The sequence below is a fragment of the Macaca nemestrina genome, chromosome 8 (assembly GCF_043159975.1).
Source record: "Macaca nemestrina isolate mMacNem1 chromosome 8, mMacNem.hap1, whole genome shotgun sequence".
Classification (NCBI taxonomy): domain Eukaryota; kingdom Metazoa; phylum Chordata; class Mammalia; order Primates; family Cercopithecidae; genus Macaca; species Macaca nemestrina.
The window spans coordinates 2,605,300-2,633,124 of record NC_092132.1 but is presented as its reverse complement, the minus strand read 5'-3'; the positions used below and the strand labels follow the sequence as shown (position 1 = coordinate 2,633,124).

The 27,825-nt window shown below is 50.4% G+C and overlaps 1 protein-coding gene across 7 annotated transcripts; it reads right to left on the bottom strand.

Moving 5' to 3' along the window:
* On the bottom strand, positions 1-27,825 carry LOC105488418 (Jrk helix-turn-helix protein). Of its 7 annotated transcripts, none has more exons than XM_011752433.3 (3): positions 22,398-27,579; positions 7,788-7,827; positions 1-3,490 (listed from the first exon to the last, which is right to left on the bottom strand). In XM_011752433.3, the coding sequence occupies exons 1-2, from the start codon at positions 23,976-23,978 to the stop codon at positions 7,801-7,803; spliced, it is 1,608 nt and encodes a 535-aa protein (XP_011750735.2). In that variant the 5' UTR covers positions 23,979-27,579; the 3' UTR covers positions 1-3,490; positions 7,788-7,800. The 7 variants fall into 7 exon arrangements, with proteins under 7 accessions (XP_011750735.2, XP_011750733.2, XP_070923805.1 ...); XM_011752434.3 differs by having other exon boundaries at positions 547-586; XM_011752431.3 differs by lacking the exon at positions 7,788-7,827 and having other exon boundaries at positions 1-586; positions 22,398-27,580.

Genomic DNA, 27,825 nt, shown 5'->3' with positions numbered 1-27,825 from the left:
TAAGTTAATTTAGAAAGTTTATTTTGCCAAGGTTGAGGACACGCACCCACGATACAGGCTCAGGAGGTCCTGACGACATGTGCCCAAGGTGGTCAGACCACAGTTTGGTTTTATACATTTGAGGGAGACATGAGACACAAGTCAACATGTGCAAGATGAACACTGGTTCAGTCTGGAAAGGCGGGACAACTGGAAGCGGGGAGGGAACTTCCGGGTCATAGGTAGGTAACAGACAAATGGTTACATTCTTCTGAGTTTCTGATTAACCTTTCCAAAGGAGGCAATCAGATATGCATCTATCTCAGTGAGCAGAGGGATGACTTTGAATAAAATGGGAGACAGGTTTGCCAGAAGCAGTTCCCAGCTTGACTTTTCCTTTAGCTTAGAGATTTTGGGGCCCCAAGGTATGTTCCTTTCACGTTTTCCCCCTTTTTAAAAGTCTTTTGGAGAAAGCATTTTATAAGAAAATGAGTCTCTGGTCTCAGGTTTTGTCTGCTCTCTCATGGCTAGGATGGTTTATTCCTGTACAGTTAGGTCCGGAGTTATTAGAAAACCTCATTTTTAGAAGGTTGTGAAGTGTCATGTCCTGTGAAAAGAAAATAGGGGGAGGAGGGAGGAAAAACAATAACAAACAAAAGAACAAGCTGGGAAAATTCAATATAGGCCACATTACTCTGAAGCCCATACATTAGTAGGCAGGTATGAAAGTGGCTTATGTATGTAAATAGGTTGCTGTTGTTTTCTTCTGAAGTTTAAGTTGCCTGGCTTCAGTTCACAGGGCTTTATGAAAGCACAGCTTAGTTTTCAGTAACTCCAAATTGGGAAACATGGGAGAAAAAGACAGAAGAAAAAAATCAAAAACATTATTTTGAAGAGTTGTAGCCAAGAAAAATTATAATTCAGTCAAAACTGTAGAAAATAATAAAAACTTTAAAACATTAGGCAAGACTAGAATCTAACAACAGGTATACTATAGGTTTTGCAACATAATTTTTCTTTCTCCAGTTTCCCATTTTTAATAAACACAAATCATGGTCGGACTAGTTTGCTTTATTATACTTGGCCTAATTATTTGTATTCAGTGCAGCAAGAATAATTATTTTTTAAATAGGCTTTTTTTTTTTTTAATGGAGTTTTCCTCTGTTACCCAGGCTGGAGTGCAGTGACACAATCTCAGCTCACTGCACCCTCCACCAACCAGGTTCAAGTGATTCTCCTGCCTCAGCCTCCTGAGTACCTGGGATTACAGGTGCATGCCACCACACCTGGCTAATTTTTGTGTTTTTAGTAGAGATGGGGTTTTGACATGTTGGCCAGGCTTGTCTCCAACTCTTGACCTCAGGTGATCCACCCACCTTGGCCTCCCAAAGTGCTGGGATTACAGGCATGAGCCACCATGACCAGCCTACACAGGCTTTTAAATTGGCCTTGATGGAACTTTGTCTCAAATAAGACTTTTTTTTTTTTTTTTTTTTTTTTTTTTTGAGACGGAGTCTCGCTCTGTCGGCCAGGCTGGAGTGCAGTGGCCGGATCTCAGCTCACTGCAAGCTCCGCCTCCCGGGTTCACGCCATTCTCCTGCCTCAGCCTCCCGAGTAGCTGGGACTACAGGCGTCCACCACCTTGCCCAGCTAGTTTTTTTTTTTGTATTTTTAGTAGAGACGGGGTTTCACCGTATTAGCCAGGATGGTCTCGATCTCCTGACCTCGTGATCCGCCCGTCTCAGCCTCCCAAAGTGCTGGGATTACAGGCTTGAGCCACCGCGCCCGGCTAAATAAGACTTTTTTAAAGCTGAGTGTAGTCACGGATTCGTATCATCAAATATCTATGAGTTGGGGGATCCTATTCTCTTGAGGTTCCAAGATAAAACTTGGGGCTGGTGGGCCTGTCAGAAAGTGACGTTCTTTACTTACCACAGTTCAGGAACCCTGTACAGAGACTATGTAGACAAACATGAGGCCAGTTTTCCCAAGGGGCTTTTATTGGCTCTGTAAGTCAAGTTTGAGTCCTTAAAGGAAAGCACACCATTCCAGTCAAAGCCTTGGTAGAATAACCAGTTTCTCCAAGTGTGTCCTCTCATACATGAAAAGAGATTCTTATTGCACTTATGTAAATAACTGTATTGCCACAAATAGCTTGCAAATTCTGGAGAAATCAGGAAGAGGAAAAACAAATATGTTATAAATTTTGTTCATAGGAATATACTAAATTGTTAAATCCTGTTAATCGCTCCAAAGAAAAGTTTCCTTGGCTCTGAAAAAGCAAAGCAAAGGATTAGCAACATTTTAAGTGAAAAGTCAAAAGGATTACTTCAGTCTTGTAATAGTTCAGTTGCTGTAGTTAATTCCTGTTCCGCTTGATATTCCTGAACATTTCAGTTCTCCATGGGCCCTGAAAGTTTTTATTTTATTCTGATGTCACCATCTCCAAAGCTGTTAAAAACTTGTATGCAAGAGCACCTGTTGGAGTTTTATGGCTTTTTATAAAATCACCTTCTAAGAAGGACCAAAATAAGACAACAATTGTCTGTGAATGACAAAAGGTTTTAGGGCAGCCACAGTCAAAATAACCATTGACAAGAAAATTCATTACCTCTGTGGCACACGATAATTTAACATAATAATTATAATTACTACTGATAATGTACACTAAGTCATATCAGAATTATAGGAGTTTCCTATGATTTGGGAACACATAACGATAACATGTTTATACAAACACAGCCCAAAGAAACCCAAACACCATTTCATATTTGACAACACTTCCTATATAATTTTTATACCAAATAGGACAAATTATGTCATTTTTGGACTTTATGGAACTTAATATCCTAAAAGATTAATTAGGTCAGAAAAAGACATAATTTATAATTTGATTTTGGAAAGTTTGTCAAAGGTTTAAAACACTTGATATCACAGGCTATTGCAAAATAAGTCATTCATTTAACCAAAGTGCTAACTTGAGGATTTCAAAAAAGGTGAAAACCTTCATTCTTTCAGAGAAAACTTAATTTTCCAAACAATAAACCCTAAGAAAAACAAGAAGCCAATTACATTTGCTCTTCAAAATTTTATAATTAATAAAATTTTAATCTTGATCATAAGATATAATTTTCATAAGCCTTTTATAAACTTTATAGCCTTAATTTATTAAGGAGTTTGTTAATGCTTCCAGAAAACCTTGTTAATCTGACACAGGGGTCCATATGCTAGTTTTGCATCAGTGTGCTTTTGACATTAATGATTTATTTATAGAGAAACTGAGCTTATTTTATCTCTCAAAGTCAGCCTTTACAATCTTACACACCTGCCTCTTCATGATAGTCCCTGGGCCTTGAGGAATTGAATAGCTTTAATTTCTGGCCTGATGTCTCAGGAATGCAGTTTATTTTGAAGGGCATCTTCTACTGGGTCTGAAGATGGAGCTTTAATTCCTGTCAGTGTTTAAAATTTAGCAGGACTTGGTGTTCTTTTTAGATCCAGGAGTCAAACCCTGTAACTCAATGTCACAAGTACTTTAAATGTGCATACAGAGAGATACATGGATGTAATAACTTTAATTTTAAAAAACATTAATCTCAGTTTTTTTCCTACGCAAACCAAAACTTAATAATAGTATGACAGCATGATCACATAAAAGTTTTTGCTTTTTAAAAAAATACATCCTCTTATTGTGACTTACACAGACCATTCATGACATGCTTGGACTTTTTGGGTTGACCTGAATATCTTTTTTTTTTTTTTTTTTTTTTTTTTGAGATGGAGTCTCGCTGTGTCTCCCAGGCTGGAGTGCAGTGGCGTGATCTCGGCTCACTGCAAGCTCCGCCTCCCGGGTTCACGCCATTCTCCCGCCTCAGCCTCCCAAGTAGCTGAGACTACAGGCGCCCGCCACCACGCCCAGCTAGTTTTTTGTATTTTTAGTAGAGACGGGGTTTCACCATGTTAGCCAGGATAGTCTCGATCTCCTGACCTCGTGATCCACCCGCCTCGGCCTCCCAAAGTGCTGGGATTACAGGCTTGAGCCACCGCGCCCGGCCCTGAATATCTTTTTTATAAACAACCACTCATTTTACTGTAGGACTAAATTGACCATACAGTATTCTGTCTCATATAAAATTATTTCTCTTTAAGCATAAAAGTTTGGAAAATTTGCAACCTGACAATGTAATAGAAAAGAAAATCCCATTTTCTGAGGAGAAATTCAAGCCAGCTGCAGAAATTTGCATAAGTAACAAGGAGCTGAATGTTAATCTCCAAGACAATGGGGAAAATGTCTTCAGGGCATGTCAGAGGTCTTCACAGCAGCCCCTCCCATCAGGCCCAGAGGCCTAGGAGGAAAAAGTGGTTTCATGGGCCAGGCCCAGGGTTGCCATGCTGTGTGCAGCCTAGGGACTTGGTGCCCTGCATCCCAGCCACTCCGGCCATGGTTAAGAGGGGCCAACATAGAGCTCAGGCCATGGCTTCAGAGTGTGCAAGTCCCAAGCCTTGGCAGTTTTCACATGGTGTTGAGCCTGTTGAGTGCACAGAAGTCAAGAATTGAAGTTTGGGAACCTCCGCCGACATTTCAGATGTATGTAAATGCCTCGATGCCCAGGCAGAAGTTTGCTGCAGGTGTAGGGCCCTCATGGAGAATCTCTGCTAGGGCAGTGTGGAAGGGAAATGTGGGGTCAGAGCCCCCATGCAGAGTCCCTACTGGGGTACCACCTAGTGGACCTGTGAGAAGAGGGCCACCATCCTCCAGACCCCAGAATGGTAGATCCACTGACGGTTTGGACTGTGTGCCTGGAAAAGCCGCAGACATTCAATGCCAGTCCATGAAGGCAGCCGGGAGGGAGGCTGTACCCTGCAAAGCCACAAGGGTGGAGCTATCTAAGAAGATGGGAACCCACCTCTTGCATCAGCATGGCTTGGATGTGAGAAATGGAGTAAAAGGAGATCATTTTGGAGCTTTAAAATTTGACTGCCCCATTGGATTTCAAACTTGCACAGGGCCTGTGGCCCCTTTTGTTCAGCCAATTTCTCCCATTTGAAATGGCTCTATTTACCCAATGCATGTACCCCCAATGTATCTAGGAAGTAACTAAATTGCTTTTGATTTTACAGGTTCATAGGTGGGAGGAACTTGCCTTGTCTCAGACGAGACTTTGGACTGTTAACTTTTGAGTAATGTTGAAATTAAGACTGTGGGAGACTGTTAGGAAGGCATGATTGGTTTTGAAATATGAGGACATGAGATTTGGGAGGGGCCAGGGGCAGAGTGATATGGTTTGGCCGTGTCCCCACCCAAAACTCATCGTGAATTCCCACGTGTTGTGAGAGGGACCCAGTGGGAGGTAACTGAATCATGAGGAAAGTCTTTCCCATGCTTTTCTCATGATAGTAAATAAGTTTCACAAGACCTGACAGTTTTATGAAGAGGAGTTCCCCTGCACATGTTATCTTGCTCTTTGCCTGCTGCTATCCATGTAAGACATGACTTGCTCCTCCTTCCATTCCCCCACAATTGTGAGGCACTCCCAGCTAGGTGGAACTGTAACTCCATTAAACCTCTTCTTTTGTAAATTGCTTCAGAGGGTGCAAGCCCCAAGCCCTGGCAGCTTCCACATGCTGTTGAGCCTGTGAGTGCACAGAAGTCCAGAACTGAAGTTTGGGAACCTCCACCTGGGTTTCAGAGGGTGTATGGAAATGACTGGATGTCCAGGAAGAAGTTTGCTGCAGGGCTGGGGCCCTCATGGAGAACCTCTGCTAGGGCATTGTGGAAGGAAAATGTGGGGTGGGAGCCCCCACACACAGTCCCCACTGGGGCACTGCCTAGTGAAGCTGTGAGAAGATGGCCACTGACCTCTAGACCCCAGAATGGTAGATCCACAAATAGCTTGCACTGTGTGCCTGGATAAGCCACAGACACTCAATAACAGTCTGTGAAAGCAGCCAGAAGGAAAGCTGTACCCTGCAAAACCACAAGGGCAGAACTGCCCAAGACCATGGGGACCCACCTCTTGCATCAGTGTGACCTGGATGTGAAACATGTAGTCAAAGGAGATTATCTTGCAGATTTAAGATTTGACTGCGCTGCTGGATTTCAGACTTGCATGGGGCCTGTGGCCCCTTTGTTTTGGCCAATTTCTCCCATTTGAAATGACTGTATTTACCCAATGCATGCACCCCCATTGTATCTAGGAAGTAACTCACTTGCTTTTGATTTTACAGGCTCATAGGCAGAAGGGACTTGCTTTGTCTCAGATGAGACTTTGGACTATGGAGTTCTGAGTTAATGCTGAAGTGAGTTAAGACTTTGGGAGACTGTTAGGAAGGCATGATTGGTTTTGAAATGTGAGGACATGAGATTTGGGAGGGGCCAGAGATGGAATGATATGGTTTAGCTCTGTATCCCACCGAAATCCCATCTTGAATTATAACTCCCACAGTTCCCGCATGTCGTTGGAGGAACCCGATGGGAGGTAACTGAATCATAGGGTCAGTCTTTCCTGTGTTGTTCTCATGAGAGTGAATAAGTCTCCAGAGATCTGATGGTTTTAAAGATGAGAGTTTCTCTGCACAAGCTCTCTCTCTTTGCCTGCTGCCATCCATGTAAGATGTGACTTGCTCCTCCTTGCCTTCCACCATCATTGTGAGGGCTCCCCAGCAATGCAAAACTGTAAGTCCATGAAACCTCTTTCTTTTGTAAACTGCCCAGTCTCTGGCATGTCTTTATCAGCAGCGTGAAAATGGACTAATACAAACACATTTCTAAGTGTCTAAACTACAGTCTTCCTTAAAAACCAAGGGTAGTCTCTGTTGCAATAGCTATTTTAGTATAATAAAAAAAAATCAGGTTCACAATACAAAATTAAGTGGTTTAAGGGCTGAAACAAACTTGTCTGTTTAAATTCTTGGGGTTCCATAAGGAAAAACAGAGGTTTCTCTCCCAAAGGGAGTCTAGCACCTTCTCCATTTTCTTTAAGGAACCCCACGCTATTATAAACTATTTTAGGTCCCCCGTGCAGCAGAGGGTGCAAGAGAAAGGAGAGACAGCAGAAGTAAATGAAGAAACTAGAATTCAGTCAACTGAGAAGAAAAAACTTTTGCTCAAAAAAAAGACAAGGTTCTAGGAGAGGAAAAAAACAAAAACAAAAACATGAAGGTCCTTTAAAACAAACACACACACACACATTTTGGATATTAGCTTTAATTTATCTGACTTTTAACCATTGAGTTCCTTTAAAAAAAGTTTTTAAATCTCATTACCATATTTCAGCTAGAACAAATTGCTGCTATTTCAGAAGTACCAAGTATCAAACCAGAAAGGACTTGATTTAGGAACCAAACCCAGCTTTCATGCCGGAAAAAAAAAAAAAAAAAAAGAAGGCAGAAACTTAGGCATTGAACTGCAGTGTGGGGTAACAGCCATTGCTTTCAGTTTGGCCTGGCTAGCAAAAAGGTGGTCTGGTTATGTAAATAAAGCCCCTTAAGTAGTGAAAATCAAAATCAATCTTTTTTTTTTTTTTTTTTGGTGGGAATGTAGCCACTTTAGAGGCCTTGTTCCCCATAATTTGAAACTTTCTTTTGGATTTGATCAAGTCAGAGTTGGTCAAACCCAATGGGAAAAAGACTGAAACAACAAAAACAGAAACATACAACAACAACAACAATAATAAAAAGGAGCAAAGCAAAACAAACAATTGAACAACTTACATAATTACTGAGTGCTCTAACAGTAAGGAGAAATTAAGACCAGCTGGCTATTAATTTTACCTTTAGCCAAGACAAACCCCAGTTCAGTTACTTACCTAGGAATGGATCTCAGGCTGAAGACTGCACTCCACCATCCTAGAAGCAGGAAAAAAAAAAAAAAAAAAAAAAACCTCATCTTCCCTGTTGGAAGTGAGCTCAAACTCAGTTTACCTGCCTTCCATCGTCACAGAAGCAGGAAAAAACTTGCCTGCCTTGTTTTGGAAGCAAGTAAAACTCCAAAAAAAGGGGAGGGGTGGTGGTAGGAGTCGTACAGCAAAATAAAACGTTAAATCTCAACCAAATTTTGGGAGATCAGGGATTTTCTGGAGGGGGTGCTTCCAGGCCTCAGTAAATTGTCCTATTCATTTGAGCCATAAAGATAACTCAAGCTGGTACTAAGCACTCATAAGACATTTTTTCAAAGGTCAGGGGCACCTCCATTCAGAATCCCTTTGTGATTACCAAAATGTGAACCCAGAAAATCTGAGACAAGTCTCAGTTAATTTAGAAAGTTTATTTTGCCAAGGTTGAGGACACACGCCATGACACAGCCTCAGGAGGTCCTCACGACATGTGGCCAACGTGGTCAGAGCACAGTTTGGTTTTCTACATTTTAGAGAGATATGACACACCAATCAACATATGTAAGATAAACATTGGCTTAGTCTGGAAAGGCGGGACAACTCAAAGTGGGGTAGGGGCTTCCAGGTCATAGGTAGATAAGAGACAAATGGTTGCATTCTTTTGAGTTTCTGATTAGCCTCTCCAAAGAAGGGAATGAGATATGCATTTATCTCAATGAGCTAAGGGGTGACTTTGAATGCAATGGGAGGCAGGCAGGGGCCCATTCCATAGGCCCCTCCCCACCAAACTGTCCTTGAAAAATCCTCACCTCTGAATTTTAGGGGAGGCTGATTTAAGTAATAACTGCCCTAAGCAGTTTTCAGCTTGACTTTTCCCTTTAGCTTAGTGATTTAGGAGCCCCAATGTATTGTCCTTTCACATAATCAATTTATAGAACAAGAAAAAAGAGAAAGAGAGGTGACCTACAGCCAGAGAAGCGGAAGCTGCAGCTGCATGCTGCATGGTTATTCCACACAGCCACATTTCCTTCTAGGCTCAATGTCATTTCTAGGGTTCCAAAAATTGATGATGTTTATTCGTTTTTTACACCCCTTTGTGCAGGCCCCAGTACTGACCCAGACTGGCCAGGTACCCCACGCTGCAGAGGGGTATGCAGCCACTCCCCACAGGCCTGGCTTGGGCCACATCTATCACAGGCAGATCATTGTGAAGAGATCTTTGCACAAATTTTAAGTGCAAGAGATCTGACCTAACCAACTCCATCTTGCCTTTAACGTCCAAACTGCCTTTGATCACTTCTGGGCGTGGGCCAAGCTAACTTTGGGAGAAATTTAGTTAGTGATTTAAATGATAACAGCCTTTCCCACAACTAAACCACCTTTGTAATACTAATGAAAGGCCACCAAGTTAAGAGGATGAGAGGGGCCTGGATTCTGCTAAGACGTAGGGATAAACAATTACCAACTATTGTCCCAGAAGTTATAAGATTTGCAACTTCCCTAATTACTCCTGCAGATAACATCACTATTATAGAAACTAGGATTGGGCTTTTAAGATGTATTTTCAGACAGGGTCTCATTCTGTCACCCGGGCTGGAGTGCAGTGGCAGAATCATGGCGCAGTGCAGCTTTGACCTCCTAGGCTCAAGCAATCTTCCTGCCTCAGCCTCCCAAGTACCTGGGACCACAGGGACGTGCCACCACTTCTGGCTATTTTTTTTTTTTAATGTTTTATAGAGAAGAGGTCTCACTATGTTGCCCAGACTGGTCTTGAGCTCCTGGGCTCAAGCACTCCTCCTGCCTCAGCCTCCCAAAGTGCTAGGATTATAGGTGTGAGCCACTGTGCCTGGCCACACTTTTGTACTGCTGACACCAGATGGCTCTACTTGGACCAGCAGACCAGCAGCTCCTTGGTAGCTTTCATCCAAAAGTGGACTCAGTGCACAAGGACCTTTTCTACACCCCTATGATGGCATCCCCCAAAAATCAGAAGCACCCATTCCCTAGGTCCCTGCCCACCAAACTGTCCTTGAAAGATTCTCACCTCTGAATTTTAGGGGAGGCTGATTTAAGTAATAAGAAAACTCCAGTCTCCCATTTAGCTGGCTCTATGTATATTCAACTCTTTCTCTATTGCAATTCCACTGTCTTGGTAAATTTGGCTCTATCTGGGCAGTGGACAAGTAGAACTAATTGGGCAGTTACAGTGGGGTTGACTGGCACATGAGAATGCTGGGATTGAGAGGCCTGGGAGCCTCCACCCTGCAGGGTCTGCTGATTGGTATCAAACCCAATAAACCATAAGGTCAGGGGAACCTGCAGGGGAGGAGCAGCAGGAAGGACACTGCTCTGCAGCCCAGCCCACAGCACCCCCACATGGTGTCCATGGCCATTCTAGTGTATCCTGACCTCTCACACTGCTCCAACCCTCACAGCACACCTGCTGCCCTCCTGGGGTGCTGGCCTCCCTTCAGGGAAGGGGAGACTCTGGGCTTACAAAGATCAGGACAGCGGCCAGAGGAAAGATGTGACAGGCCCTGGCTCCCTCCCTCCTGACGTCTGACCTCTCCAGCCAGACTCCAGCCACTCCCTGCTAAGTAAGGGTCCAGCCTGATTCTGTTGAGCAAGGAATGTTTGTGAGGCTCCCAGGCTGGAGGCCAATGTGGTCCCTGTGTCTTGGTGGGATCCTGTTGCCCCACCACCAGAGCTACCCCAGAACAGGCGATTCAAAGAGGAGGGCTGTACCCAGGGCTCAGAAGCACAGACCCCCACCAGCCCTCCTCAGCTGGCAGAGCCCGCCTGACCTCTCTGGGCCCTCCCTGGCTGGCTCAGCTCTCACTGGGCATCTGGAGTCCTCCCCACCCCAGATTCAGGCACAGCCAGTGCAGGTGCCACCTGCTTAATGCTGTCCTGCCCAGGCACCCTGCCCAAGCCCCCAGCCACCCCCCAGCTCAGGGGCCAACGGGCGCAGCCTCCTGGGTGCTGATCTGCTGCAGCCAAGAGCCTTGAGCTGCCTCAGGCCCTCCTCAGTGAAGATGAGGCCAAGAGCAAGCAGAGGACCCAGACCTCCCAACTGAGGTGCGTCTCTCAGCAGGCAGCCGCACTTCTGGAGGTCAACTGCAGAAGCTCCTTGCCCTGCCAGCCTCAGGGTCCTTTCTGAGGCTCTGCCCACCCCAGGGTGGCTTTGAGGAGGCCTCCCCTGCTCAGCCTCCTAGGGCAGCTTCACGGGCTTCTCGAGCCACCGCTGGAGCCATGAGGGCTGCCCTCAGGTGACCACCCCCAGGCTGGATCCCTCTCTGCCTTTGCACACCCCCTTGAGATGGGTCCTAGTAGTGCCAGTTCTCTTTCCCCAGCAAGGGCTGCTCCAGGTTACTGCCCACCCAGAGACCCTGGGGGCCAGCACTGACTTCAGAGGTGGAACCATTCAATGTCCTCTGGTGGTGACCTTGCTGTGACTGCTGGCCTGGGGCTCCTGAAGAGCTGACACCCCACAGACACCATGTGTTAGGCACTGTGTGAAGGTTAGCCCTGCAGAGTGGCCCCACACGATTCAGACACTTTTGAGAGTGAAAGGGGTATCAGTAATTGTTCCAGGACAACAGGTGCCACCAGGACTGCCCAGGGAAAGCAGGACACAGCGGCACCACAGGCACATCCAGCTCAGCACAGCAGGAGGCTGGCAGACACAGCCAAGGCAAATGCTGCCAGAGGCCAAGAAAAGCGGGGAATCACAGGCAACAGGCAGGGGAAGGGATGCAGTGAGATCCTGGGCTGTGGAGTAAAATGGCTCCGGACTCCAAACTCTGTGTCCCTGACTACCCCTGATGCTCCTGAGCCTCAACTGCTCATCTGTACAAAAGGGATGGCACTAGTGACTCAGCCAGGTGCCAGGAAGATTCGATGAGTTAAGGGCCACCAGAATGTGGACAGCACAGGCCCCACTAAGTGTGTTCTGCCTCCTGTCGTCTTGGATCCTCTCTTCCTCCTTTGCTGCTTTTACACTGGGTATTTTCCAATGTAGCATTTTAATTTCTTTGATGATTTTTTCACTCTATTTTTTGAATTATTTCTCTAGTGGTTGTTCTAGGGATCACCATTTACATTTTATCAGAATCTACTTTGGATCTGCGCTAATTCCAGTGAGACAGAAATGCCGCTCCTGTGCAGTTCCGTCCCCTTTTCCCTTCTGCGGTATTATCGTTATGCACCTATCACATCTCTAAATGTTACAAACCCAGCAGTATGTTGTTATTATTATTATGTAATGTTATGCTTTTTAAGGAAGCTGGGAGATAAAAGAAGACCAAATACATATTTTTAGATTTTGCCACATTAACTTTCATTGTTTCTGGTTCTCTTTATCTGTTCTGTGAATTTGAGTTACTATCTGGACTCACTTCCTAGTCAGATTATTTTGCTTCCACCCATCTCCTTTGGGTTATTATTCACAAATACATTATATTTCTATATGTGATAGGCCCAACGTTATACCCATATTATTTTATATAATTGCTTTTTACATCAATTAAGAAGAAATGTGCATCTATACTGTTTTATACAATTATACAAGTACCTCTGCAAGTATTATTTTCAATGTGGATTTAAATTACCTTCTGGGGTCATTTACTTTCAGCCTGAAAGACATCCTTTCATCTTTCTGATAAGGTGGGCCTGCTAGCAACAAACTCTCTTGGCTTTTGTATGTAGTATCTGGGTTCATCTTTAAACTGCTTGTTTGTTTGTTTATTGAGACAGGGTCTCACTCTGTTACCCAGGCTGGAGTGCACTGGCCCCAATCTTGGCTCACTGCAACCTCTACCGCCCAGGTTCAAGCAATTCTCCTGCCTCAGCCTCAGCCTCCCAAGTAGCTGGGATTATAAGCACATGCCACCATGCCAGGCTAGTAGACATGGTTTCACCATGTTGCCCATGCTGGTCTTGAACTCCTGACCTCAGGTGATCCACCTGCCTCAGCCTCCCAGTGCTGGGATTACAGGCGTGAGCCACCATGTTCAGCTGCTTAAATTTCTGAAAGATAGTTTGCTGGATATAAGATTCTTAGTTAATGGTTTTTTTGTTTTTGTTTTTGTTTGTTTTGAGCACTCTGAATATATTATCCCTCTGCCCTCTGGCGTCCACTGTTTCTCATGAGAAGTCAGCTGTTGATCTTACTGGTGTTCTTTTGTAAGTGACAAATCATTTTTCTGTTTTCAAGATTTCATCTTTGGCTTCCAGCAATTTTACTATGATGAGTCTATTTGTGGATCTCTGGTTATCCTACTTAGATTTCATTGAGCCTCTTGGATTTGTAGGCTAACATTTTTCAAAAAAATTGGGGATTTTTCAGCCATTATTTCTTTAAACATTTTTTCTGTTCCTTTCTGTCTCTCCTCTCTTCTGGTTCTCCAAGCGTATGTTGGTGCAATTCGTGTGGTATAATACATTTCTCTAAGGCTCTTTTCTTCATTCTTTTTACTGTCCTTTGGATTGCATAGTTTCTATCACTCTGTTCTCAAGTTCACTAATTCTTTCTTCTTCCAGTTGAAATCTACTGTTGAGCTCAGCTTGCCTAGTGAATTTTTCATTTCAGTCATTGTACTTTTCAACTCCAGAATTTTCATCTGGTTCTTTTTGAGACAGGGTCTCGTTCTGTCACCCAGGCTGAAATGCACTGGCACTATCACAGCTCACTGCAGCCTTGACCTCCCAGGCTCAAGCAATCCTCCCACCTCAGCCTCCTGAGTAGCTAGGACTATAGGTGTGTGCCACCATGCTGGCTAATTAAAAAAAAAAAAAAAAATTGTAAATACAAGTTCTCACTATGTTGTCCCAGACTGGTTTTGAATTCCTGGACTCAGATGATCTTCCTGCCTCAGCCTCCCAAAGTGCTGGGATTACAGGTGTGAGTCACTGAGTCAAGCCTGTTTTTTTTGTTTTTTTAAATACAAAACATATAATTTCTACCTTCTTAATCTCCATTTGAGGCAATATTGGCTCACACCTTCCTTTAGTTTTACCCCCTTTAGTTCTTTAATCATAACGTCCTTTAGTTCTTAGAACACATTTATGATGGCCACTTTGAAACCTTTTTCTTTTAAATCCAGCATCTTGCTCTACATAGGCAGTTTCTATTACCTGCCTTTTCCCCCAGTGTATCGGCCATACTTTCCTGTTTCTTTGCATGCCTCATAATTATCTGTTGAAGCATGGACATCTTAGGTAACCATTGTAGCAATTCTGGATACTAGCCAGCCTGATCTTAGACTATTTTTCTGCTTTCTTTGCTTAGGGACCAGCTAGACTATTTTAGTGGCTTCTATTTCCTACCCCACATCCCAGAGCCTCTGACTGCATCTCAGTTTTTCTCCTCAGGGGCACCATCTTGGTTATGCCGTCAGTCGCCCTGGATGACAGTGGTTTGAAAGTGTTGCAAAGCGCTTTGTTTTCCCTGACCACATCCAGCCGTTAAGCTCCACTAATGGTCAGCTGATTGCTCCACTATTTTGAATGCTGCCCTGGACATAAATTGCTTCACAGGTCAATCCAATCAAATTTGGGCTCCTTTGAAGGGATAGTTCCTGAAGTTAAGTGTCTGTGATACTTATATGACCCCTAGCCAGACAATATTTTTGGCATAGATCTCCAATGAATCTACTGATTGACCACAGTTGCCTTTCTCCATCACTTCCACTGTTTTTTGAGAGCACCCTTAGGCTGGAACTTCACACTCTAACAAAGGCAGTTCCTGTGGGGAGGAATGTGGAGCTCTCTGTTCTATGGCCTGCTTCTCCAGTGGCTCTGCTGTTTGGGGTGGGGACAATGTTGTGTCTCCCCCTAACTTTGACAGCTGAGCATTTGATGGGAGAGGAGTCAGCAATCCCAGGTTGTCCGGGCTTGCCTCTCAGTATGGAACCCCCATTCTACAGGTGAGGCCCACTAAGGGTTGTTGCCTGCCTCCATCCCTCACACCCTAAGCTCACCTCGTAAATCGGCCCTGTGCCCAGCCCTGCCATGAGGCAGTTCTCCAACATTATGTCTCTGTGGAAGCCTCTGGGGAGGGCTTAGGAATTGCCAGCTCCTCTGGTGAAGTCACTGCCACATCCACGAAGCCCACAGAACTACCTGGACCTGAAGCAGGCTGGAACCTCTGCTCTCTCCTTACAGAGATGGGGGAGATCAGACATAATTGCTGGAGCAGGCATGAAGGCACAAGGCCTGGGCCGACTTGCACTGCTAGATGAGTCCTATACTCGCTCACCCATCCTCTACAACCAGGCTCCCCAAACCTTTTATAACTAGTTGTACTCGTATGACTGGGACCTGGCTTGAGGGACATGAGCAGAAGTGGTGTGCTTTCTGGAGGCAGACACAGTGGAGGGGACTGGAGCAGGTGTCCTGTGACATCTTCAACCCTGTGGTTCCCTTCATGAAATACACATGGCGTATCTTGGTCTGTGTGCAAGGTTATAAAGTAACACCTGAGGCTGAGTAATTTATAAAGAAAAGAGGTTTATTTGGCTCACAGTTCTGCAGGCTGTACAAGCAGCATGGTGCCAGCATTTGCTTCTGGTGGGGAATTCAGGGAGCTTCCACTCATGATGGAAGGCAAAGGGGAGCAGCATCACATAGCAAGAGGAGGAAGACGGGAGGGAGGTGCCAGGCTCTCTTTAACAAACAGTTCTCACAGAAACTAATCAAGTGAGAACTCACTTGTTACCACAAAGACGGCACCAGGCTACTAATGAAGGATCCATCCCGATAACAGGAACATCTCCCATCAGGCCCCATCTTCAACACTGGGGATCAAATTTCCATGTACGATTAGAAACGGACAAGCATCCAAACTGCATCATGGCAGGAGGAGCCTGGCTCTGCCAGACAGTTGAGCTGTTTCATCAGCCCTGATTTCCCTTCTCAACTAGTATGTGTGCAAGAACTAAACTGCTATCTTGTGTACACAACTCTGCAGGGTCCCTCTGTTATTGGCACTGGGTAGGGCAGGGTGGGAATCCCCCAGGCCCTGGCCATGAGGTGCTCTGTATTTATCACCGCTGTCCGGGTCATGGTGGGCAGTGTGGGTCTGCCTCCCCTTCTAGACCAGGTGAACCTTAATGACAGGTGCATGTTTTACTCATCCCAAGTCCCCCAGGGGCCTGGCCCATGACTGGAACTGAGGAGTCGAGGGCAATGGCAGAACTGCCTGGACCTGAAGCAGGCTGGAACCTCTGTTCTCTCCTTACTGCCTGTCTCAGTTTGGATTGCTATAACAAAATACCACAGGCTAGGTGGTTTAAACAACAGAAATTAATTTCTCACAGATCTGGGGACTGAAAGTCCAATATCAAAGGCACTGGCAGTCTGGTATCTGCTGAAGGCTCTTTCTGATTTGCAGATGGCAGTTTTCCATTTTATTTCTTCTTTTTAGCGATAAGGTCTTATCATGCCTAGGCTGGTCTCGAACTCCTGGACTCAAAGCAATCCTAATGCCTTGGCCTTCCAGTGCTGGGATTACAGGCGTCAGCCACTGCACCCAGCTTGAAAGATGGCAATTTTCTCATATGATCACACAGCAGAAAGAGACCTCACTCTAGTTCCTTCCTTTTAAGGACTCAATCTCATCGGGGAGCCCCACCCTCACGACCTCACCTAAGCTTAGTCACCTCCCAAAGGCCCCACCTCCTAATACCACCCTACCGGGGGTCAGGGTTTCAACATATAAACTTTGGTGGGGACACAAACATGCAGTTCTAATACCATCATTACGGAGATGGAGGCCACACACCGACCAACACCCATACCCTCAAGGGCACTGGTGGGGACAGAGGGGTCTCACCCAGCACTGCCATGAGGCAGAAGTTCTCCAACATTATGTCTCTGTAGAGGCCTCCAGGCAGCACTTAGGAATTGCCAGCTCCTCTGGTGAGGTCACTACCACATCCTCAGGGCCCACAGCCTCCTGAAACAACAGAACTTTGCTGCTTCGTGGAGGAGCGTCCATATGTCCACACCATAGGGGTGTGGTCACTTCCCTCTGCCAGGGAGAAAGGGGAGGAGAACAGGATTCCTAGTGTATTTCTTCTCTTCAGAACTGACAGCCCATCAAGGTACAATGACACAGAAAAAGGCTGGCCAGGTGCCAAGTCCTGGCTCACATGTGGCAGCTCCTCCCACTGAGTCTCATGGCCACCCCAGAGGACAGGCCTTCCTTTCACACACATCAGAAATAGGGACCCCAAGACCTCGAGAGGGGAAATGGGCCCAGGGACACGCCTTGGCTTGGAGTGGCTTAGGACCAGGGAAAGACACCTGACCCCAGAGCAGACCACCCTCTGACACTGGGCAACACATTCCCTGCTCTGGACCTCAGTTCCTTTGGCTGCTAAGGAGGCCCAACAATCCTGGCCTGTGTGGGACGGGACTGCCTACAGACATAGACGGCCTTTGAGCACCTCGTATCTCGCTTCCCAGCCAGCCTGGGTGTGGAGATGGCCATGCTGACAGGTTCCCTGAGAGAGGGTCCAGCCATGGCCAGTGGGCCTCCGAGGATTGGCCGCTGGGTGCAGGGCCTGAGCAGGGAGGCCATCATGCTGCCTTTGAGACCAGGACCCAGCAGGGGCCATGCCTAGATTCAGAGGCTCAGGACCACCACGGAACTGAAATGAGGTTCAAGGCCTCACACAAGAGTGGCCCCTAAAAAGGCTGGTAAAGGAGTGTTTTCACCTCTGTTTACAGTTGAGGGCACTGCTCAAGGTCATGCAGCTGGTGAATGGCAGGCAGTGAGCAGTGAACATGAGGCTGGTCACCAGGAGCAGGTAGCCGTGGGTCTCCCTCTGCCCTCAGCAACTTCACACCTGCCCCTCCCTGGACCCCAGTCTCATATTTAAACAGGAGTGACCCCACCTCATTTCATGTTATCATCACTGCCCTGCAAGGGAAACAACAGATGTGTAAGGTCTGAGGGTCCATGTGTGGAAGCAGACACCAGAGCCGAGTCCACACGGGCAAAGGAGCGGGCGTGCAGGGCCGGGAGCTGGGGCTCACCTGGGAGGCTGGTGGCTGCAGCTCCTGGCCCTGCAGACAGCCAGGCCTGGGGTCTACAGGAACTGGACAGGGAAGAGGACAAACAAGGCCTCACAGGTCCATTCTCCCCAGCCTCCCAGCAGGCAGCTGAGCCCAGCGCAGTGCCTGAGAGCTCAGCCCTTGTCAAGGAGAGTCCTCGAACCCAGAGGCGGCAGCGGAAATGCAGAAGCCCTGCCCAGGCCCTGTCTCCCAGCCCACCGCCCACCCTCACGGCTGCCACACCCACCGCCCACCCTCACGGCTGCCACACCCACCGCCCACCCTCACGGCTGCCACACCCACCGCCCACCCTCATGACTGCCACACCCACCGCCCACCCTCACGGCTGCCACACCCACCAGCCCGTGACTGTCCACATCCTGACCCCTACCTCATGACCTCCCCAACTCTGATCTCCACACCTGACCCCAAAGCACATTTTATTATTATTTTTATTAGAGAGAAGGCCTCTCATTCTGTCACCCAGGCTGGAGTGCAGAGGCCATAACTCACTGCAGCCTCCAACTCCTGGGCTTGGGGATCCTCCTGCCTCGGCCTCCTGAGTAGCTGGGGTTACAGGCAACCACCACCACCACACCTAGCTCATTTTCTTTTATTTTCTGTAGAGATGGGGTCTCCCTATGTTGCCCAGGCTGGTTTCAGACTCCTGAAGTAACGTGATCCTCCTGCCTTGGCGTTCCAGAGCGCTGGGATTTCAGGCAGAAGCCACCACCCCTGGCCCCCCATAAGCACATGTATGTGGGGTGAGGTGAGGTCCCTGAGGTGCAGTGTGGATGGGTCTTGATTTGTCCCAAGTTTGGCTGCCTTGTGCCACAGCCTCCCAAGAAAGGATGCAGTCCACACCTTCTGCAAATCCCTGCCTCGAACCCTGTTCCTCCGGAAGCACATCCAGCCACCGGGACCCTGAACCTCCTCCAAATGGACTTTAACTGGGGACAACTGATGACAGTCCTCCAAAACCCTGTCCCTCCGGAAGCACATCCAGCCACCGGGACCCTGAACCTCCTCCAAACTGAGGACAACTGATGACAGTCCTCCAACCCCAGGGAGCTGAGGAAGCCATGAGCAGGGGCTGCGACTTCCTTTCTTCCAGTCAACCTACCACTAGCAATCACTCATTTGGCCCGCTGGATAAGAACAGTGGCCTGCAGACGGGCCCAGGGCAAGGTCCGCTCTAGATCCTCCCATGCAGGAGGCAGACAACCTTCAGCACAGCGTGCCGGGGGTGCCCACAGAGATCCAGGCTGGCACAGGCAGGACAGGTGTTCTATAAACCAATCCAAGGTAGAAGGGGCTGAAAGACCACCTACCAATCCCAATCCCTGAATTCACCATGCCACCCTGAAAGTATGGCCTCTCCTGGGCACCCTGAGGGATGGGAGCTCCCAGAGTGGAGGCTGCCTGTCCCAACTGAGGACAAAGGAGTGCCTTCAGGCCTGAGCCCTCAGGGGCACCACCAGAGAAGAATGTGGTGGTACAAACAGGTTCGTTCTACTAGCAGGCTGGAAGCAGCCACGGAGGTCCCAAACCAGACGTCGCAGCACCCGCTGCCCCAGTAGCCACTGGAGAACTGAGGCCATGACCTGTAGGGGCACGGTGAGAAGACAAGGAGTGGCTCCAGCCCCGTGTTCACAGATAAAAGGGAGAGGCATTTAAACGGGACCAGAGACTTGCACGCTCTGCTCTGGCAAGATCCAGGGCTTCCCAGGGGCCTCAGCAGCCCCAGAAACGGAGTGAGGAGACACAGCCTCACAGGGCTGTGCTGTGGTGTCTGGTGCAGCGGGGATCCACCTGAGAGGGCTTGGGGAACAAGATTCTGAGGCTAAAACATTCCACCACTTGAGCTTCTGGGACTGGTCAGGAAGTGAAAACAAAGTGTTCGGAGGAAACAGCAGTCTCCACAAAGCGTTCCGGGGGACAGGATGGAGGCAGGAAGTATTCAGCAGGCAGCTGGGCCCAGCAGCGCAGAGATGAGTAAGCTCTGGGCTCCCTAAAAACCTCACTCCAGGGAGACCCGCAGCAGCAAGCCCAGGTGAGGAGGGGCTGCAGGAGGAGCAGGGCCCAAGTCCCCTGGGTGGCACAAGGGATTCCAGCCACAGGGGCTGTGCCTAGAGTCAGGTTCCAAGCCTTGTTGCAGTTAGTCTCAAAGAGGGGCACCCTGAGGACACAGCCACTCACTGGGGACAAATGTCTACCCATGAGCCCAGCACAGTCAGCACAGAAGCAGGTCAAGAGCGGGAAGAGCTCAGGTCCTGAAGAGCTACAGTCTGACAGGGACAAGCCATCTCCAGAGGATTCAGGAGAGCCAGCCAGGAGCTCGGCAGGCCTACCCCGTGCCCTCCTCAGCTCCACCCACCCAGGATGTCCTGCTGCTTCAGAGCCCTCGAGACATGTTCTAACCTCCTGCGTTGCCTCAAGCAGCCGCAATCCAGCAATCTTGGTTATGAGGCTCTGCTAGGAGTGAGACACGTGAGCCCAGAAATGGCACGAAGTACACGGATGTGCAGAAGTTCCCCAGACACAGGAAGCAAACAGTGGGGGTGACACCATGAAGGCAACGGGATCCCAATGGGAACAACTGGGACTGTCATTCAGCACCGAGATCTTTAGAAACTATTTGGCTTTTGTAACCATCACACATGCATTCAAAGCAAGAAACACACACTCCCAAGACATAGGCAGGGCTCTGTCAGCAATGACTTTTGCCCCTGTATCGGCAGAGATGTGAAAATACAAGAAACCACAGTGAGCCAAATCCTCTCCCTCATGAGAACAAAGGTTTCAGTGGAATCAACAGCAGACGCTGGAATGCAAACTACGTGCTGACTCAGCCAAATGATACAAATTTAAGAGGGGAAAAGAATTCAAGAGCAAAGCACTGAAAATAACATAGCAAGAAAAACCCATTTAGGCCGAGTGCCGGGGCTCACGCCTGTAATCCCAGCACTGTGGGAGGCTGAGGAGGGAGGATCGCTTGAGGCCAAGAGTTCAGACTAGCCTCAGCAACACAGTGAGACTCTGTCTCTACAAAAAAATAAAAAGGTAGGTGTCACGGTGCACGCCTCTAGTCCCAGGTACTCAGGAGGCTGGGGTGGGAGGATCACTCAACAGGGAGGTCGAGGCTGCAGTGAGCTGTGATCACACCACTTCACTCCAGCCTGGTCAACAGAGTGAGACCCTGCCTCAAGAATGAAAAAAAAGAACAATGCACCTATTTCATGCTCGCTCAAAGACGAGGCTAATCACTGTGGACACAGGGCATTCTGGAATTTCAGCTGCAGGAAGCGAGTGCTGCCCGTGAAATGGAGATGCTGCAAAGCAGCTGCAGACGTGGAGAAAATCACCACATCCTCTTACAACCGCGTCTGTGAACACTGACCAGGACAGACAACTCCTCCCCAAGGTATTACTAACGTGCTAACAGCTGGGGATAAGAGCACAAATATAATTGCTGGAAATCTAAGCAACCTGTTTTACTGTTTCCAGTGACTTACGTGCAAACCTAAGACTAATCTCTGAACGCCTGATCAAGACGTATTCATGTAAAGGCCGTAAGTATGAAATTCTGGGCAACATGGCACATTGCACTCTGAGCCAAAATGCCAAAATACCACGCAGGGTCTGTGTCCTGTATCCGGGTGATGAGCAGGGCCTGGTCAGCCACTCCTACTTTCTTCACGGAAAGAAACTCTACCAAGTCAACTCTCCGTGGGGCCCCCCACATCCTGGGGCCAGAGCCCATGGGATGGGATCTGCGGGTAACAGAGGATGGTTCCAGTCATTCTGCTGAACGAGGCCACGACTGAAGTGAGACGTGCGGCCTCTTCAGCCGAGAGCAGGCCAAGAACTGAGTCCCAGCTCTCGGCCATTGGCCCTCAGGCACCGTGCCGGGGTCCACCCAACAAGGGGATGGCCGCCAGCCCAGCAGATAGAGCCTTCTGAGACGGAGCTTGTCCAGGGGCGGTGGGCATGGCCTCCTGTTGGCCTGGAGGGCAACTTCTCTCCACATGGACAGACAGACATCTCCACCCTCTGATACTGCAATGATCAGCCAGCGAACACGAGGCCAGATCAGCCCAGCCTGGGCCCCATTCCAGCCAGAGTGAGGCTCTGGTTTGTTCTAGGCTAGGGTGGACCCTTCCAAAACATTTCCTCACTTTCGGATGACATGGCAAGTGATAAAACCTGTATCGACAGGAACCTCGGGCACAGACTGTCCTGAGCACCCGAGCCACACCGTGGGCGACCCGCTCCTGGAAGGGCTCTTGAGTGTCTGCACACGCCCTCCTGCCTCAGGTGGGGTCGGGGCACAGGACCATGCCACTCCAGGGTGCGTGGAGAAACAGGGCCAGTGGCCAGGACAGGGCAGAGAAGCCATCAGTTGTCACCTGCTGTGGATGAGCAGGGCAAGGGAGAGTGAGCCGTGGCCCCGCAGCCACCAGGGCCCTCCTGGAGGGCTTCAACCTTGACCACAGCCCCGAGGGCGCCACGCCACCTCCTCACCTGCTGCTGGCTCCGGAACACGGCACGCAGCGCTCGCAGCTGCCCCACTTCCTGTGCACTGAAGCACGGCTGCCGCTCCGCAAAGCGCAGGACCGCATCGAAGGCCACAGCTGCCTGCTCCCAAGCCGCCTCCTCACCCTCACCAGGATCTCCTCCACCGTCTTGGTCAGCTTTCGGAGTCTTTTCTGAACCCCACACAACCTCTGCTGGCAACATGGCAGCAGGGGGTTGTCCCCCTTCTGCCTCCCTTCCTGCTACACCCCAGCCGGCGGCCTGGCGCTGGCGAAGCTGGCTCGGGCAGGAGGAGCCTTCCTTCACAAGCTCCAGGATGTGCGCAAAGGATGTGTTGTGGGGCTTCGCTTGGAAGTGCTCTGCCTCCACCTCCTCCTCAGAAGAGGAGCCTTCAGCAAACACAACTGATGGCCACAGCTTCCTCCAGGCCCGCCTGAAGACGTGACTGGGAATTGCGTTCCAGGCACAGGCCATGCTGAATATGGCATCATTCACATTGTAGCGGGCGTGAGGGCCCTGGAGGGGGGTCGGAGGGCTAATGAAGTTCCTCATGAAGTCTCTCCAAATGCCCTGCTCCATGGGCTGCACCAATGAGGCCACGCTGGCAGGCAGGAAGATGGTGAAAACGTTACTGGACACCAGCTCGGCCTCCTGCGGGTGAGCCCGGGAGCTGTCCAGCAAGAGAACGGCCTTGCTGTCTTCCGGCAAACCTATGGTTCTGAAGTGCTCTCTCACCGAGGGCACAAAGATATGATGGAACCAATCGGAAAAAATCTCCTTGTCCACCCAGGCGCTCCCCTGGGCCTTATAGGCGACAGGCAGGTGCTGGATGCCTTTGAAAGCCCTGGGGCTGCTGCATTTCCCGACGGCCAAGGGCTTGAGCCTGTGGGAGCCTGTGGCGTTGGCACACATCAGCACGGTCAGCCGGTCCTTGCTCTGCTTGAGGCCAGGCACGGCCCCGCCTTCTGGAGTGGGATTTGGCAGGCACCGCCAGAAAAGGCCGGTCTCATCAGCGTTGTAAACCTGCTCGGGGGACAGCCCGTGCTCGGCAGCCAAGCTCCTGAAAAACCCACAGAACTGCTCCGCGGCCTGGTGGTCGGCTGCCTGCTTCTCACTGGATGCATCTAGCTTTTTAATGCCGTGTCTGGCCTTAAAGCGCCAAAGCCACCCTCCAGAGAACACACAGGGCTCAGTGAGCTGCATCTGCTCGTAGAAGTCCTTGGCCTTCTCGATGAGCATGGGGCCTGACACAGGGACGCCCTCGGAACGCTTCCCCAGGAACCACTCGTACAGGACGCGGTCCAGGTGCTCCAGCTTGGGCGTGTGCAGCGTGCGCCGCTGCTCCAGTGCCTTGTTGGAGTCCGAGCTGGCGAAGAACCGAAGCAGCTGTGCCTTGTGGGCCCTGATGTCGTAGAGGGTGGACATGCCCACGTTGTACTCCTGCATCAGTGCCTTCCGGCTCTCGCCCTTCTCCAGGCGCGTACAGATGTCAATCTTCTCCTTCAGCGTCAGCACCACCCTCTTCCGCTTCTCCCCTCCGCTCTTCCCGGCAGCCGGCTTGGAGGCCATGGGGAGGGGTAGCTGGTCCTAGCACTTGCAGGACACACGCCTGGCCTGGGCTGCTGCCACTACTCCCCCTCCTCCTGCTCCCCTTCCAGGGCTCCGTCTCTCCCTCTCCACTCTGCCTGCCTGATCCTGAGCACAGGCCCCAGTCCGTCTCGGGTTCCCCACTCCATACGCTGCACCTCCTGCCTCAGGTGTCCCTGGTCTTCCAGGCTCCACACACCCAAGCCTTGGCTCCTGGCAGTGCAGTCAGCTGCCAGTTCTCTCTGTGGAGGAGGTGACCCTGTCAGACTCCCCTCTGCTGCTCCACACGACCGGAACCCCGGCCTCAGTGGATACTGTGGTAGCAGCTCCCCTCAAACTGACCAGGTCTGGGGTGGTCGAGGTTTTACCGCATAAGCTGCAGGGTGCCTCTCCAGGGTCCACGACGGTATCTCCAGGCACAGCACTTCAGGGGCTGGAAAGCAGAGGGAAGAGAGAGGAAAGTGATGGGGCGCGCCCGGGACACACCTGGCATCCTCACGACTCTATCCTCACTGGGACGCTCCAGCTGAAATGCGAGTGCTACTGAGAGGAGCCACACAAGCGCTAGCACGCAGTGCGGGGAGGGCGGCCCTGGGAACGGCCCAGCCCTGCCCAGCTCCTGGGTGTGCTGCTCAGGTGGACTCTGCCCCACTCCCACCAAGCAAACGGAAGCCATTAGCTAGGGCTAGAAACGAGACGTGGCTCTCACAGGAGTAGCCCGGCCTTTCCTGGGGAAGCGCTCAGGCAGAAGCCATCAGAGGAAGCCAGGAAGTCCGACGCTGGGCAGACCCGAGAACAAACCTCCCACCCGCCCGGACCCGGACTAAGCTTCTTGCTGTAACTGCTCGCTGGGCTGCCTGAGCTGGCCATCTTCTCAAATCCCTTATTCCTCCCTGAGGAGCAGAGGCAGGGGTGGAGGGATGCAGGGAGGAGGAATTCCTCATTACCCTCCCCGCCGAAGATCTTACAAACCCACCTGCAGCAGGTCTCTAAACTCCGCTCTCTAACACAGAGCCCCAAACTGCCTCTAGAAAACGGGGCATTGGAAGCTTCTCTATAACAGCAGGCCCCAAGATCCTCCAAGGGCTAGGAGGTACTGCCAGTTACTCAATCACCCTCTGACCTCCCCGACCACACACACTCAGATGCCTCTACCGGGAGCCTCAGCAGACAGACAGCTGTGACCACTCCAGGCCCCTTTGAGGGAGCTCTCCTCAAGCTCAGCTCAGGGTACCCTGCCCCAGGCAGCCACACTGGGCCGCCAGTCTTTGAAACCCCAGGCTCTAGTGCTGCCCGTCCACCTGACTCCACAACCACGGCAGGGCCGCAGAGCCTGCCAGACACGGACACACACACAACCACTCACCCTCACTCACACATACACGCTCAGAGGACACAGGAACAAGCTAGTCCAGAGCAGGAACTTCTTCAGCATTTGCTAATTTGGGAGGCTCTATGAACAAATGACTAATTCACACCAGAAGCAAATGCAGGACACCTGATGGCCCGCTGGGAGCAAGGGCTCTTCCTGGGCCAGTTGTGTACCCTATGAGAAGCTTTGCTTTTAAGTTTCATACGCACCTTTGACCAATATGAAGAAAAACGACAGAGAAACGTCGCAGCTCTAATCAAACACATCTTTCTGTTGGAGTTTTGAAGTATCTTCTCACCCTTCTACATAAAGAGGATGTGGGTCATTCTCATCCCTTCTAGGTGGACAATTCCATCCTCTCCTAACAAATCTGCGAAACACCCCACACCCCTCCCTACACCTGAGCCCACTGGAAGGGCACAGAGGGCACACCCCTGTGAGGCCAGGGCAGCCTATGGAGTCAGGGCCTGCAATGCACTTCACCCAGTAAGACACTGGTGAGGGCTGAGAAGCTATTTGCCCCAACACCGGGCAGCTGAGCTGGCCGGCTCAGTGTGGCGTGCGTGCAGGCCTGGGGTCTCCCTCCCCTCACTCCTCCGCAGGTCAGCAGTACTTGAAGATGGACTCCTGGAGTTCCTACCTCCCTCCTGCGCCCTTGCCATAGCTGCTTCTGCCAACTCCATGCAGAGCATGTGGTGGCGTGCAGAAACGCAGCCCTTTGAGGCCAGAGCTCAAGTGAAATGAGGAGTGCAATCAAATGCAGCAAAAGCTCCAAAGACAAGTTCTAGGCTTGTTGGCCGCCACCTCTGGATGAGTCCTGTCCTCTTCCGGAGTCAGTTTCCTGGTCTGCAAAATGTGGGCTGGTCCCTTAAGGATCCTGCATCGTTCGCTGAGGGTGACGGTGTGACGTGTGTGTCGTCTGGCACAGCACAGTGAGCTATGTGCATCTCACCGTGGGGAACAGGAGGGATGGCAAAGCCACAATCCACCCTCGAGATTTTTAATATGAACCCGCTGCAGAAAAACTGGGGGAGACACCGAATCCCACCGTAGCCTGTGAGGGACTAACTGGGGACTGGGATGCCGGGAAAAGCTTCCTGGAGGAGACTCAGCACCAGACACGGGCTCCTTGTGGACACGTCTCCGCGCCTGAAGTGCAGGTGCGGCAGGATGACACAAAGTGGCTGAATTTGTTTCATAAGGAAATCTCTGAATTTTATTTTTAAAGGAAGTTTTTGGTCTTGCAAGTGGGACAGCAGTGTGTTCCAGCACTTTGTGTTATCCTGCCACACCTGCAGCTCACGTATGGAGACGTGTCCACAAGGGGCCCGTGTCTGGTGCTGAGTCTCCTCCAGGAAGCTTTTCCCGGCATCCCAGTTCCGAGTCAGTCCCTCACAAGCTACTGTGGGATTCCGTGTCTCCCCGAAATGAGGGTGGTCTCTTGCCTTGCGACTGGAGAGGAAGCACAGAACCCGGAGGTCACGTGAACACGGGATGAAACATGGAATTCTCCTGTGCCCAAGGCACAGACAAGAAACGGGAGGCCTAAGGGGTCAGCGCTGGGGCCGACTCCATCCTGTGTGAGGGGAAGAAGACCTGAGAAACGCGGGGGGAAAGTGGAAAACAACCTTCGCACGGGCATCGTGTGTGTGCGCGCGCGCGTGTTGGGGATGGGGGGTATGGAGGATATGAAAGAGAAATACTCAAAAAACAAGTCGCATTCTGGGGCCGGGGGAAGAGGTGACCTGGGGGGTCAGAAGAGGAGTATGGGACAGAAAAAGATGGGACAGAAAGCCTGGGGCCGTGCACCCCGCAGAGCGCGCCCAGGAGCCGGCGCCGAGTTCCGCTAGGAGCGCTCCACGCTGGGGGATCCTGGCGCAGGAGACAGCACCGAGGTACCGGCGAGGCTCGCTTAAAACGCACCTCTACCCCAGGGTCCCCGTTTGCGGGTAGAAATTCAGTCTGGGGCAAGAGCAAAAACGAAAATGGAGAAAAAAAGAAAAAAAAAAGTCTCGGTCTGGTTTTTTAAGGGCAAGCGGATCTCGTGACCAAGCCTCTCTGAAAGTGGAAGCGCAGGAAGGGTCCGGGCTGGGGCGTCAAGGCCAGGCCCTGCGGCGAGAGGTGGGTTCGGCTCGGGGGCCGCGCGCTCAGGCCGCGGGGGTCGCGCGGGAAGCACAGGGCTTCGGGTTCCGAGCGCGGCTCCCGGGAGGGGGCGCTGCCGCCCGCGGCTGGGTCCGGCCCCGAGGCCTCGCGACCAGCCCCGCCCCGCGCGCCCGCCTGCACAGACTGCGGCTCCCGCCCGCGCCCAGCAGTGACCGGAGTCCGCCCGAGCCCACCCGGCCCCGCCGGGCCGCCCAGCGCCTCAGGACAGGACCCTACTCACCCTGCTCAGCCGGAGCAGCCACCGCCGGCCGGAAGTGCCGGCCACTCAGTTCTCCTCCAGTCCGCGCCTCGTCG

Excerpts from the sequence above, each read along its gene's own strand:
- LOC105488418 (XM_011752429.2), bottom strand. The coding sequence starts at position 23,978 with ATGGCCTCCAAGCCGGCTGCCGGGAAGAGCGGAGGGGAGAAGCGGAAG.